This window comes from Harpia harpyja, chromosome 1 (assembly GCF_026419915.1).
Source record: "Harpia harpyja isolate bHarHar1 chromosome 1, bHarHar1 primary haplotype, whole genome shotgun sequence".
Classification (NCBI taxonomy): domain Eukaryota; kingdom Metazoa; phylum Chordata; class Aves; order Accipitriformes; family Accipitridae; genus Harpia; species Harpia harpyja.
The window spans coordinates 7,179,963-7,194,653 of NC_068940.1; the positions used below are offsets into that span (position 1 = coordinate 7,179,963).

The 14,691-nt window shown below is 42.1% G+C and overlaps 1 protein-coding gene across 4 annotated transcripts in view; it reads right to left on the reverse strand.

The window, feature by feature from the left end:
* Positions 1-3,449: 3,449 nt before the first annotated feature.
* RNF144B (ring finger protein 144B) overlaps positions 3,450-14,691 on the reverse strand; it is an 88,336-nt gene continuing 77,094 nt past the window's right edge. For all 4 annotated transcript variants that reach the window (XM_052807157.1, XM_052807240.1, XM_052807071.1 and 1 more), the window contains 5 exons: positions 14,628-14,688; positions 8,837-9,041; positions 7,530-7,674; positions 5,709-5,798; positions 3,450-5,512 (listed from right to left, as the gene is read on the reverse strand). In XM_052807157.1, the coding sequence (XP_052663117.1) occupies positions 5,372-5,512; positions 5,709-5,798; positions 7,530-7,674; positions 8,837-9,041; positions 14,628-14,688 (642 nt within the window). In that variant the 3' untranslated portion in view covers positions 3,450-5,371. The remainder of the gene's footprint in view (positions 5,513-5,708; positions 5,799-7,529; positions 7,675-8,836; positions 9,042-14,627; positions 14,689-14,691) is intronic.

The window sequence follows — 14,691 nt, forward strand, 5'->3', positions numbered from 1 at the left end:
ATTACATATGAATTGTATAAATTATAATTATAAATTATAAAAACACATTGGTTCTCAGTAACTTGAGTGTAGTGACACAAAACAGACCTTTGGGCTTCCTGTTCAGCAAAACCATTCAGCTCCCACTTCATTACTTTACTAACTAGAGGACATATTAAAATTAGACTGAACTTTTCCAGAATCTTAGGAGTAAGTTCACCTTCCAGCAGACCACAGAAGAATCAACTCTCACTATTCCAAGAGAGGTAAATTTTCACATCTTTATTGCCAGCCACATAAATTAGGGTCTGATCCTACACACTCCTGTGAGAGATGTCTTACAACTGTTTTATAACTAGCACACTCTGTTCAACTGTTTTATTGTACTTTTAAAATTATCTTACTGTATAGGTATGCCTTAGAAAGCCTCCAGGGGGTTTGTACCCCTAAAATATGAAGACATACAAGAGAAGCTTTTTTGATTTATGTAGTAAAAATATGTATATAGGATGTAGATTTTTTTTCCCAGCACACTTCCAAAAAAGTCTGCTCAACAATACAAGCATCTCTCCTGTGAAGCAAAAAAGCTGTAGGGCTCCTTTACCTAAGCTCTAACAAATCAGTCCTTATTTAGGTCTTCCAGGACAACTTCTTCCATCTGAATGAGTTTTTCTAAACAAGCCAAGTTTGGAATTTCTATCTTCGGTCATTTATCTCAGCATCAAATTTCTTATTAAAACCTGTGAGAAAACTGTTGGAAGGTTTTTATCCTCATACAAAGAGATCTACTAATTTCACTCTAAGAATCTTTGGCCTGAGATAGAAGATGAAAAATACGATTTTAAAAGGAATTTGTTTGAGAAAGATGAGAGTGACTGGGAGAAGGAGATTACAGTGCAAAACCGCTACCAAATTTTTAAAGTGGCAGGCACTACAACGCAACCACTTGCTGTGACACCAGAGAACAGAGCAGCCAAAAGTTGATTTCATCATCCCATTGTGGAAATCCAGTTGACTTCTGTCCAACTGTATATCTGCTAGCAAATATGAAGGTAATATCCAGTTTCTCTTAGTTCATTCAAGTAAAAATTATGTACATTTTAAACTTATCTTTGGACTTCATGCTATGTTACTGGACAGACAACAGTAAGTAGCATTTAGCATCATTAAAGCACTGTAGAAACATTAACTACTGTTACCCCTCATGCCCTTCTTTGGGGTAAGTAACCCCACGCACCATTAATAAATCATCAATTACTGAATGGTAGCATTGACCATCTCCCATAGTTGTAGAATAAATACTGCAGGGAAGTACTTATGCCATAGCATGACAAATATTTTAATTAACAGGTGGTTTTGGAAGCAGGTATTATCATCCTCATTTTAACAAAAGGACATGAGATGCTGAGCTGGATCCTCAGCTGTATTTGACACAGTTCCAGTGACTGCTGGGAAATTACAATGAGATATGTGGCCATGGAGATGTGTGGCCAACTGCCGTAAAAATCCAGATTTCCAGCACTGGTCTGTTATTTCAGGATCTGACCGTTAACCATCTAGAGCCCAATTTTCAGAAGGGCTAAATGCCCCTGGTTCAGAGGGAATATTGTAGTTGCCACTTTTGTTCTCCAAGGGAGACAGACGTCTGTGGACACCATCAATGTAACGTAAGCAGCCTAAAACCCCCAAGGTCTCTCTCAGGGGTTAAAGGCCCCAGGGCAAATGGGTGATGGAGCCAGGGTGGGTGGTGTGCCGTAGACCCCAGCTCCTGCACAGCACCCTGCCCTGCCACAGCCCTGAGCTCTCCCCTGGGTGCTACCCACACACCAGCCACCTGCCATAGGGGAAAGAAGAGAGAGATGGTAAGAGGGGTGAAGCCTGGTACTAACATGCACCACATCACACAGGTGGAGATCAAGAGGGTGGATTTACAGCTACATTGATTTAGAAGAGTCACAAGTAGTGGGAATCCCGTTTTTCTTTCCTCATAATTTCTGTTAATATTATTTGTCATGCTTGCAATCAGTCTCTTACAAAGTGACTTTAATTTTTCTTATAAAGTTAAAAAAAAAACTAAAACAAAACCCAAAACTAACACTGTAAAAAGGTTCTCGCTAAAATGGTTCTCTGGAAACTCTGGGAGCACGACCAGTTGGTGCAAAATAGCTGCCTTCTGGAAAACAAGACAACAAGGCCCAACTGCTCCCAGCACTTCAGCACAGGTACAGCTCCACTCGGCAGAGTTAGCGTGTCCGCATGAGCTGGCCAGGTCAGGGACTACTTAATGCACACGCTCAAGTATCCCCATGCAATGAAAAGCCGGGATACATGGCGCACTGGTCATAGCCTTTTAAAGAAAAGAATCTTCATAAGACTTCTATTTTAAGCTCCAAAGTATTTCTAGAGCTTCTTTCTTGGTCAATTTGTTCCATCTACACAGCCAAAGGTGTGCCTGGAGGTCACGCTCTCCTTATCCAGCTTTTAGGTAAAGACCCCCAACTAAAGCCTGGGCCGCTGCCACCAGTAAAGACCCCCAACTAAAGCCTGGGCCGCTGCTACCAACCTGCACACAGGCTCCTTAGATGCCTGGACTGGCATTCTGGTTGTCAGGTTGCGCTAACACCTGCATACTGAAATTCTACCACTTTTGGTACCCCCACCAGGCACCTAACCTGGCACCGGCAATAAAATGTGCGCGTGGAAAAGGCACACCTTCCTTCTGCTCTGTAGGAATTAGCCTCTGAAAGGAGCTACCTTACACTCAAACTGAGGAGTTAAAAATAAACTGAATAGTGTTGTCTTCCCAGACTTTACAGGTATGCACATGTGCAATGTTTTTATAAAATACTATCCTTCAAATCATTTAAACAAATTCCCACTCTATGGAGAGGTCTGCATTAACTTTAGACAACATTTAAGGAACCGGAAAAGGTCAAATTGGTATTACAATACAAATGGTGACCTTGTGTGCATTAGTGTCTTCTGGGCAAGACAATTGCCTTCAGTTGCATTTCTTTAACAGAGGGAAGAACTTGGCAGTTTCATTAACACAGCAATATTAATGAAAAAAACATGAGACACCTTCACTCCATTAGGCATTTTAGCAAAAACAGGACAAGGGAAAGAGGAAGAGGACAAGGAAATAAACCAGGCTAGCAGAAGGTGCATTGGACATAGGTAAGACCACAAAACATGAAAAACCCACAAATTTTAACATGCAAAGGATATTGGTACATTGCAACGCTGGTTATGGTTAAAGAGACTGTACAGCTCCTATATCTTTGTCCTTGAGGCTTCGTTAAACTAAGACTCTCAATTGCAAGTTCATAAATAAAAAGGAAATGACAGTAGTGCCATAAAAACATAGGTAGAAAAATAGTGCAAAGCCAAGGGCTGGACACTTTAATCTGTCACAAGTACCCCCAAGCACTAACTACCATTACCGCTTTTAAAGAAAACACATACAAAAAAACATTCTCTATTTATTATAAATGGCAGTTGCCTGCATTGCACTCTGTATTTAGAATGTACTGACTACCTTTCTGCTTCCCTTTGAAGCTGTGGATGGAGAATAAATATAGCCTTTCACACTGGTGAGCACTGCCTGCCCTCCAGTCATAACTGGTAGCAAAGTCAGACAGTATTTATGAAAGAAATCAATTAAAAAGTAAAACAGATAATATCATTTAAGGCCTTTGTCCCTGCTAGTCTGCTCAACAGACTACACTTTCTTAAAAGAAGAACATCTACCACTTCTGTTACAGTAACCAGAGAGCGAAGTTAAACAAAAAAAAGGTCACATTTATGGCTGCCAAGAAGGCAAAGTTCCTGAGGCTCGGCCAAACGCAATAGCAAAGACGCTCTTCGCAGCACTCTTCGGGTGCCTCGCACTGTGTGCACGGAGAAGGGCAGACCGGCAGAGGTGAGCCCGACACGACGCTCAGGCTGGGCATCTCATTTAAACCTTGCAGCCCTTATCGAAAGGGGTTTGGAATTACAACGGATTATATAGTGCAAACTCATATCAATTCCCACAGATATAAAATGCACAGATGGGAGTTCAGAACAAAAGCTGCCACCAGCCAGGGTTGTGAGGAGCACCAGCCATTACGGAAATAAACTCCAGGGAGCAGAGCCTGGAGTAACTCCAGCTCTTCAGCGAGGTTTCAGTGAACTTACACAGATGTAACTGATACCAGCGTCTGAATCAGTTTGGTGGTGAGGCACCAAATTAAAATGAAGCGTTCATTAAATGACAGCCTTTCAGATTCAGAGTAACTAAAAATTATCGGTAACAGAGTTTGTTAACCTTGAGCGGGACAGAAGAAATACCCACCAATGGATGGAGCTTACGTTTACGCAGCATTTCTCAACTATTCACTTCAGCAGGTCCATAAGGTTTAAAGGAGGGTTTGGCTTAGCCTGGTCTGAGTCAGTTTTTGACAGGGTTCTTGCTGCCACCCCATGTAAACTGTTGAAAAAATATACTGTAGAAAATTAACTGTCCATTACGTACTCGGTATATCCATGCACATGCGGCCACTCTATATATGCACAACCAAGACGCCAATACCGTGCACAAAATAGGAGCTGTAGCATGGCCTTTCTTAAAATATTAGCTTCATGGTGAGTTTACTACGCCCATGTTACTGACAAAAGGCAGGGAAATATGCATGCTCCTAATATTTCAAGGTAGATATGTCATGTTTGATCTGAAAAAATAACAGCTTTCTCAAGGTACTCCAGTCTCTCAAAAGATAACCCTATCTTAGTTTTAAATAGATTTGTTGGTTTTTACTTCTGTAATTGAGATCAATAGTATAAATCAAATTGATTTCAATGCTGAAAGAAATGCCATGGCAGCCAGTTGACAGGAAACTGTCAAATATATTTTCTTAACAGTTTGTTACCTTTAACGGGACACAAGCTAGCAGGCAGAAGAACTTCATCAGGCTTTTCCCTCTCCCCCTTTTATAAAATACCCCAAATTTTCTCAGAAATCTGAATGTCACCAAGAGCCGACAGAAAGCATGACAGTAATGACTGAGTCTGCAGAGTAGTACTGCAGGACCAAGTCATGTTCAGCTGACGGAAGATGGTAAAGTTCTAGCAGTCTCAAAAGGTGGCTCATATTTAAGGGTATGAACTACTGAATGGTGTGCCATTTTCCTTTTATAAAACAAAACCTTATACCATATGTAGTGCAGAATTATCTAGACTTTTCCCACACTGGGATTTGTTAGTGATAGAGTAGCCTGTAAAGAATAGGCACTTATCCCAAGAATTGGCAAAAAAGGGAGTATTATTTGGTAGGTATGGCACCAAAATACAACCATTGTGCTTTCTCACATACATATGCTGTACAGATGGAGGCTCAAACAGACGCAGAGTTTTAGGTTGTTGGCGGGCTGTGTTTTTTCTTTTTGCTTCGGCAAGATTTGCAAATGCAGCAGATAATGCATGGAGATGCCACAAGCAGCAAGGGAGAGGTCACCAATGCTATGATACCTAGTCCAACGAGGATCCCCACAACCTGAAAGACATGGTGGGGAAAAATATGTATTTAGCTAATATGGAACATAAAATACATGTGTGCATGCATAAGCACAGCATAGGTCACAAAAAATAGATGAAAACATGAAAACAGTCATCTTGGTCCTTCACTGAAGGGTAAAATCTCTTTGCTTCATGCATGCATGAGAGCTCTGCTCAGCCGACTAGGAACGCACCTGTGTTCTGTTCCACATCACCGAAGCCCGCGAGTGGCCCAGCTTGTTTCTGCAAGGGCCTCTGTCGTAATGTCTTAAGAAGATATCATTCTGAAAAACAAAAGGAGAAGCTGTAAGAGCAGGTTACAGTACTGCGGGGAGAGGTTCAAGACTGGACTGGAAAAACAACTTTCCTGACACTGCTTTAAAATAACCAGCTGCCAGCACACAAGTTCGCCTGTCTTCCAAATAATTATCTAGAGAAACTTCTTGCAGTTCCAAAAAGCGTGGTGTATTTCAGACCTGAGCTGTTGTATAGTGTCTTTCCTCCACCACTTTTAAAAAGCATAAGCATTGCGCCTATTGCACAGGTACCTAGTCTGTAATCTGGTGATGATAAAGGGGCCTGTAAACAACAGATATTTCTGAAAGCTAGCAATCTGAGTGATCATCTTCCTGAGGTATTTCTACCGTCTGTTCTCCTGCTGTACCTACACTTTATAGTAATTTTCTTCCTAGGCTTAACAGGAAAATTTAAAAAGTAGGAAATCCCTGTTTCCTTTCTCTTTTCCCAGTAATACTTATTAAATTATCCATTTTTTCTTCAGAAGGTGACTAATGCTCTGCATTACCCTCCCTTAGCCAGCTGCACTGTAACCTGATGCTGCTTCCCCTCTTCATTTTTCAGCCCTACTCTTTGGCTCTGCAGGTTTTACCTTCATCTACACCTGGAGCTCCTGTAACCCTGCATATTTAGAAAAACTACATTTGAATCACACAGCTACAGTTTCTTTTTTCTTCCTCCTTTGAACTGACAAAAACTTGGTAAGGGCATGTCTGCAGAGTCTGTGAGAATCTGACAGTCTTCCAGCTCAGCACGGTGTTAAGCAATCATTGTGTACTGTATGTACTCTGAGGCAAGCGGTAAGACTCATGTTGAAAAAGCAGGCTCACACACACAGAAACAGGACGTATCTCTAAGCGAAACCTGTTTAGCATGCTGAGAAAAGGAAGGATGAAGAATGAGGAAGTCTCATTGTTTGCTGGCTGTGGAATACCAAAAAGAAGAAAAGAAAAGCCATGTAGCATGTAACATTTTATTTCAAGTGCTGGTAAAGTCTTTTTCACACTCCCACAGCTGTTCCTGATGACTGTGCCAAAAAGGGAAGCTGTCATGTACACAAGCACATTACTTCCTGTGCTCTTAATCCTGCTAGGAAGCTTGAAGTCGATATGAGTTGAGACCAGTTGGTATCACTTGAGAAATAACTAGCAACCTGCACTTCCTGCACTACTCCATGTTCATAATCCAACATTTTTATCCTCAAGCCTACTAACTAATCATTCTCTTCAGCAAATACGGCACTAGAGATGGACTATTAAAGGAGACCTAGTCCATATGAGCTCTTAACACACCTGCCCATGAAACAACACCCTTCACCCAGTACCATACCATTTTTTGGACAGGCTGTGACCCTTGCAGTTGGAGCAGGTGGAAGACACTTACTTCCTGGCTCTCAACCAACCTATTTTTACTGCACTGGAAGAGGGAATCAGAGAAAGGTAGTGCTGGAATGGACCTCCAGAGAGCAACCAGTTTGTCCCATTTCCCTCAAAAAACTAGCATGGGACCCACGGACATGGCTATAACCCTTTATAGAAAAAGAATGTTGATACAAATAAAAGCACTGGATGAATGAGAAGAAAGAAATGAAGTTAGAAGCTGAATTGAGCCAAGACGTACACTAGGATATCAACAAGTTGGTGGAGAGCTTGTACAGGCCCTCAGACTAACCCCAACCCCGTTACTCTTATCTAGCTGTCTTTTTCTGCAGCACTTACATCCAAGTTCTGTAGACAGTACCAGCAAAACGTGTGCTTGCAGTTCTTGCACATCATCTGAGCACAGCCCTCGTTTCGCTCAATATAGATCCGACAGACTGGGCACTGCTTAATTGGTGCCTCTGTCCCTGTTCCAATAAGTGATCTAGAAGAAAAGGGAAATATTAATGTGAAATGTGAATGTAATTACTGTTGATATTCAGCTCCACTGCCTAATGTGTAGGTGTTTATTTTAGAGAGCATCTAATGTTGTTGTCTTAATGCACTTAATGTGTGAAGCTTGTTATATCCAGTACAATACACTGGAGTATACCCACTACTAGGTGTAAGATCACATAAAAGTGAAACTCTATTCCCTTGGTCTTCCATGGTATATAAAACCAACACTCACTGTACCCACAAATGTATCACCTATAGCATTAAAAAATACCACTGTGTAAGACAGCTTGCACCATTCATTTAATAGGACTGGATTATGCAATTTACAGCACTGTCCCTGCCTGAGCAACATAGCCTTAAACTCCACCAAAGCCAAAGATCAAACCTGGAGAAGAAAAATTATGGTGAGAGGTCTTTGGCAACTCCTATTTGATGAAATCTCTAGCAAGCAGAATGCTTAGATTTTAAGTAAGTCTTTCATTTCTTGCAAAAAATGATAGAAAACTTTGAACACACATGACTGAACTTAATCTGATTCTGAAAACAAAGATGGACATTATATAATTTAAACACAAAAGTGTTTTCTTTCTGTAGATTAATGCTTTATGTAACCTTATCTGTAGGTTGTTTACACCTATGCAAAATGAGCATAAACCAGATTTCTCACACCAAACGGGACTTTTTACACCCACTCTGTGTAAGAGTTAAGATTTGGCTATGCAGAGATCCTATAAATATTAAGCAGGGGTGATTTCTTAATCATAGTATAAGCAAAGTTTGGATCCCCGAGTATTACTGTATTGGATTTTTTGTATGGGCACAAATCATAATTCTAGCAGGCAAACAAAGCCTTTAGGAAGATTCGAAGTCCTGAAGGGCTTCACCTGTCAGAATTGTCAGTGGCATCACAAGTTTGGTAAGTACCCAAACAATATTAATAATAAGTATTTAAAAAAAAAGGTATCATTTAAACTAATATTTAGACTGGAATTATATTTAGGAAACACCAGGAGAGATGGAAAGTCTCAGAGATGCACCGGAGATGTTAGAAGGAAGCCAGTCCATGAAACTAATATGAGGCACAGAGCTAGCACCCTGTGCCAAAAGGAACTGAAAGACCATGTTGCCTCCGTGGGTTCCCCTCTTACCCCTCCTCAGTTGGTACTGGAGTAGTTTGGTTTTCCTGGCATAGGCGCTGCGGGTGCCATGCCTCCTTGCAAGAGGAGCAGAACGTCAGGTGGCAAGCTGGGCACTCCACTGGCACCGGCGCTCCTGACTCGCTCGGTGCAATATGGCACACCGTTTGGCAGTCAGCTGCAGGGCACCATGTTCTCTGGGGGTCCAAGTGGACTTCTGAAACGTAACAGGGAGAAAAATAAAGCTTTACAGAGTCCCCTTCTCATTCCAGCGACATGCATCTAGGTACACAAGACCCAATTCTGTGTGTGGGTGGGATAGCTGAAGCCCTCCGTGCCCATGCCCATGGGCATTCAGGCCTAGTCCCCTGCTTTAGGCAGGTCCGCAGTTGTGCTCTGCTAAGGCACTGGAAGCATCACAAGAATGGCAATACACGACATGGGACGTATTCTTTGCCTTCATAGGGAGGGACAAAAGACAAACATAAGTGCTGCTTGCTGAGAAGCGCTTGTCTTGTGACGTTAGGCCATTCCAGGTCTTTCACGTGTGCAAGCCATGCAGTAACTTTCATGTAAATAGCAGAAGGACTATCATTAAATTAACGTCAAGTCACTTTCCATGCCTTATTTCTTCCCTTCTATCTACAAACTCCGATTATTATTCACTTTATTATGTGATCATTATTTTTCAGGTATCAGATTACAACAACAGTCAAGGTAAGATTTGGGGTGGAGACATTGAGTTACAGACATCACCGCATGGCAGAGAATGATAAATGTTGATCCTTCCTCTCATTCCCCAACCTTTATTCAAGGAATTTGGGGTTGCGACAGAAACCCAGCTGAAAGACGTTCACTGTTAGGGGTGCCCATTCTGTGTGCGCTTTCTACTGACTCAAGTCCATGAGGTAGAGCCAAACACTCCCACCCTGCAGTGCCTCCTCAGAAAATGGCTGTTGTGCCTGCAGGAGCTATCTGCCTCTCCTCCTTCCCTGGGAGCTCTCTGGTACCACCACTGAAAATAAACAGATGGAGGGGATGTCTCAGGAACAGGTGGAAATCCCTGACCGTGAGATGTCAAAAGCCATTACAATGTTCTTCTGTACCTCCAGCAGATAAAATATTGTCCCACTTGAAACAAAAGGCTGCACAAGGGCCCCACACATATGTTCTCTGACAAATTTTGCTGAAATAGTTGAAGGCACTTCCTCCTATGCACACCCTCCTGCCTGCACTGCTCCTCTGCAGGAGGTTGCTGGTAGCCCACAGTGAAGGGGGCTGGTGGATGGATATCTAGCAGATGCTCCAGTCAACATGAAAAGCAGTGTTATCAGTTCAGTGTCCAGATACCCAGAAACCAGAAACTGTACAACTAGAAATGTGTTCAAAGTAAAACTCTCCCCCAAGCTCTCAAGCATTTAGATACATATGCATGAACACCTGGGGAGAAGGACGGCTCAGAAACATCATAACCTAACGTGCACTAGAAACTCAGCTCTCTTGCAGCATGCCAAACCTCTCTGTTCACCTTGAAAACTTCCAGTTTGTTTAAAGACAGCCCTCCCTCCCGTTTGTCCAGGACACTTACAGTGAGGAACCATGTAAGGATGATCATCCTCTCTGCTGGCTGCAGGACACACAGGTACACAATGCTCTGACTTCAGGTAATTTTTAAGTCTGTGTCAGAGTCCTCTGAAAGACGTGGAGAATTTCTACATCCATAGCAAAGGCTGTCATCTATAATTTAGGCAGTGCCAGCAAAACACCTGTACCATCTACCTCCAGCCACTTCATGAATCTAGTTACATTCTTTCCTCTTATTCTCTTACACGTGCTTCCTTTGCCACCCAAAACAAGCAATCATTTTGCTTTCTACTCAATGAAAGCCAGAACAAAATAGTTTGCAGCTTCATTTGTGGGGAGAAGAGGGAGACATGGATGGGCAGTACAAGGCATTTTACATTTTTATATAGTTTTAAAAAGTAGTGTCCTGACTGAGAAATCATTATTTCTGTAGCTTCCTTCGGTGACTCTTAAAAGAAACACTGAACTGGATAAGACCATGGCCTAATACTGGCAATTGCATTTAAGTCTTCACACAATAGGTTGTGTACGCTTTCTGTTGATAAACAGCTTTAAAATGAAATAAAGTGCAGTTCCTGCAGATACCTGCTTAACATAGTCAACTTTGGATATCTAAAGTCTCCTATCCTTTTTTTGGATGAAAGACAGAATGTCTGGTTTTGACATCATTGGGACGAGGGGAGTTGGGTCATAAATCTTACTGATTTTTACAAATTTGTTGCAGTAAGATGTAATGCATGAGATGAAATTCCCTCCTCTCCCACTTCCTCCATTTTACAAAGAACCTACAGATGGCATTTTGAAATCCATGCTGTCTCATACTGTTTGGTTAACCATGGAGTACAAGTGAAACCAGAAAAAAAATAAAAAGGAGCAGCCAAAAAAAGGAAAGCGGCTATCATATTGCTCTGACAAGCTGCTCCATCTTTTGGTTAGGGCCATTTCTCTCCCGAGCCTTTCCCCTGCTTCCCCACAGCCAGTTCAGCCACACTTCTTCCACTCTCAGGAGGAAAGCCTTCCGGAACATTGCCAGTACTGGGCAGGGATCTGGCCAGTTTTCACAAAACACGCGAACAAGCAGGTGAGATGTGGGAGACAGATGGGGGAAATGCAGCACCCTGAAGAAAGGAAAATTTCTGGCTCAGCAGAGGTACTCACTGAAAGGATGAGCCTATGCCTTTCACAGAATATTAGGAACACCTCCTTTTAAAATGGATTATTTTTTGATCCGGCATAAAGTGGAGGTTCTCATCATCTACCACTCAGCCTACTGGGCAATTGTCACAGAAATAGAAATATAATGCATATGTCCTAACCACATCCTATTCCTCTATTTCGTTACTTCTGACAACCACATCAACCCCATCCTAAACAGGCAGAGCAATTCCTGTTTCTTCTATTAAAATATGCTGCACGGAAGCTCTGTGGCTAGGTCCAGACTGGATGCAGAGAAGTTACAGATATGTAAGAAAGCTTGGTTTTAAGCCTGAAAACATTTGCATTCTATGAACACAAAACCCACAAGAGAATAGCATATTTTCACTGCATTCCTTATTAAACTAAGCAAGTGTCTATAGATACACAATTGTATGCCAATTACTTCTCACTACTTTTTCACTCAATATTATTTGCCCATTTTTTTAAAAAACAAGGAAATGGAGAGGAAATCTGTTTTAATAAAATAGCTGGCACAGATGGGGGATGGGGAAAATAGCTTTTGGATGTGTAAGTCCTTCTTCAGGTCTTCAAAATTTTCCTCAAAATTCATCTCATGATGTAAAACGTCTGGAAGAGTGAGAAGCATTTGCTTTACCAATCACTTGAAGACTGGTAAGCAAAGACTACAGAGCAAGAGAAAGTCTTTCGACTTACCCAAGAACCTGGTTATTTATTTCTAGCATTTCTAGTAAAGCAAAGGGGGTGCTGAAGCAAAGAGCCCATATCTCAATAAAATAAAGCTGAGAGAAGAAGGGTGTAAATATAGGAAGCTGAAGGGTTTGAATAAAGGGCTTTGTTGATCAGAGCAAAAGTCATGAAGGACACCCTAGTACCTGCCTATTTTAAGGCAGGAGAGGGCAGAGTTAGGCAGTAGCAGCCTGGGTTTTTCATAATGCTAGGTTTGAAAAAGGCTAGGTCGCACTAAGGCTGACACAGGCACAGGGCACACAACAGATCTCAGCTGCCGGGAGTCCCCAGGCAGATTCTGGGTCAGAATTCGGCCCCAGCAGGTGCCATCAGCAAGGTTTATTGCTAGTTTCAGAAAAAGACTGTCAGGCCAGCATTGGCATTGGTCAGAGGAGGCAGGCTTTGCCAGGTTAGGGTCAGGTCTGAGAACAGAGCTTCAGGCCAGCAGAAGCTAATTAGCCAAGTCCAACTGATGAGTCCAAAAAGGCCAGCCTTGGGGGCAGTGCTAAATCCAGGATAGGCAAAAGGTCTTGGCCGGGGTTGGGATTAGTGCTGGTGTTCAGGTCAGAGCTTTAGTTAGCAGGAATCGTTGTTCCCAGGCATCAGTAAGCTGGATTTATTGCTGGGGCCAATAGGCAAGCCAAAAAGGCTATGTTTAAGCCTGCTGCTTGGATGCCAGTTTTATTCATCATAAAGGAGAAAGGACAGATCTTAGAAACATAATGAAGAGAGGTAGTGGAGGTGGATGAGGATTTGTCAGACTTAGGCAAGAAAGAAAAGGGAAGGAATATTTAAAATATAGACAAGTTTCAGGATTCTGAGTGTGGGAGGCTGTGTAAAAAAAAAAAAAAAAGAAGATGTTACAGGGATTTGGACAAAAGATCATGAGTTCAGTTCTGGCTGGTTAGGGAGGAAGAGATACCAGGAAATCATTAGTTTCACAGTCTTGAGTTAAAAAAAAGGTTTTACATAGAACAGATTAATGTATTGCAAGATGTCTCTCTTTCGTAACCCTTTAATATGGTCATTTAACAAGCTCTGATTTCCACTGTCTAGGGTTGTAGACAAGCCACTGCTTGGCTTATGAACTGGAGGGACTTCCTAAGGAATTAATGATAAATGAGAAGAAGGTAAAATAGGAGAGAGAAATAAAAAATGAAAGCAGGGTTTGGGATTTTTTTTTTCTTTTTTGGCCTGAGTGCCTGCAAATCATAGCTACAATCTGCATCTCTCCATGAACTCTGAGGCACACTTGGGTATACTCATTTTGCAGTTTTTATACTTCGTGGTCATTCACTGTGACTCATACCAGATGAGATTCTGTAAAACCCCATATATTCTTCAATCTGACCATCTTATCAAGTGCATTACTGTGCCTAACTTTTATGAACCTCTGCATTTTCATACACATTCCCAATCCATCTGCATCTAAGCATGCACGCAAAGCAAGAACACAAATACAGTCTTTCAAGGGAAGTTTGAAAACAGGCAGAGTCAGGGCAGGTCAGTCCCAGATACACTACCCTGCAAGCTACCACAGAGTGAGTTCTTTGAAAAACGCTGCAACTTCCAGCTGAGACTTTCAAGTTGGTGTCAGTCTTTAAAACCAGCATGGGACCTCATCTCTCTGACTAGCAAGTTTCTTCTTCAGCCTTGGCAAGGAACCATCTCCTGAGGCAGAAGGCTGACCGCTGGCATAGGAAAGCTTGGCCGCAGTAAGACCTTCAGTTTCAAACTTCTTTATTAATAGGCCTTACTCAGTAATGAGGTGTCCAATTATCCCTCAGGAAAAAATAAAATATACTAGATGAACACACATGAGACTTCTACATAAGAAAAGCTCTCTTGCAGGGATGTTTGCAAAAATCCCCATCACACTGAAGGGTCTGTCTCCCTCAGAAGTTCTGAAGATCCCTATGGATGTACAAAAGGACCATGTGCACCCTGCACCAGCCTCTAGCTCCTTGTCTAGTTCTACCAGTACAACCACCATCTCAAGGACCCAAGATGAGCATGCTGCAGGAAGAACAGTGGAGCCTCAGGCACGCAATCTGAGAGTGTTGCCCACAAGCTTGAGTAAAGCGTGGTATTTCAGTAAGATGCCACTCTGTTGATTCTGCTCCACTGAAATAATTTCAAATTTGTCTGTGGAGCAGAGTTAGACCTAGTGATTGCTCTTAAACTATTCCACAACAAAGACATCTTCTCTGTCTCTTCCTGAACTCACCCAACAGGCTTTGTCTTTGCAGTGTGTAATACTGCTGCCTCCACTGACACTTAAAAAGGAAGGTAATAGAAACCAAAAGGTTCGCACCTCGTTCAAACTTCAGCCTCTTGTATAACTGAAACTGGTCAACAGGCACCAAACATGCAATCTG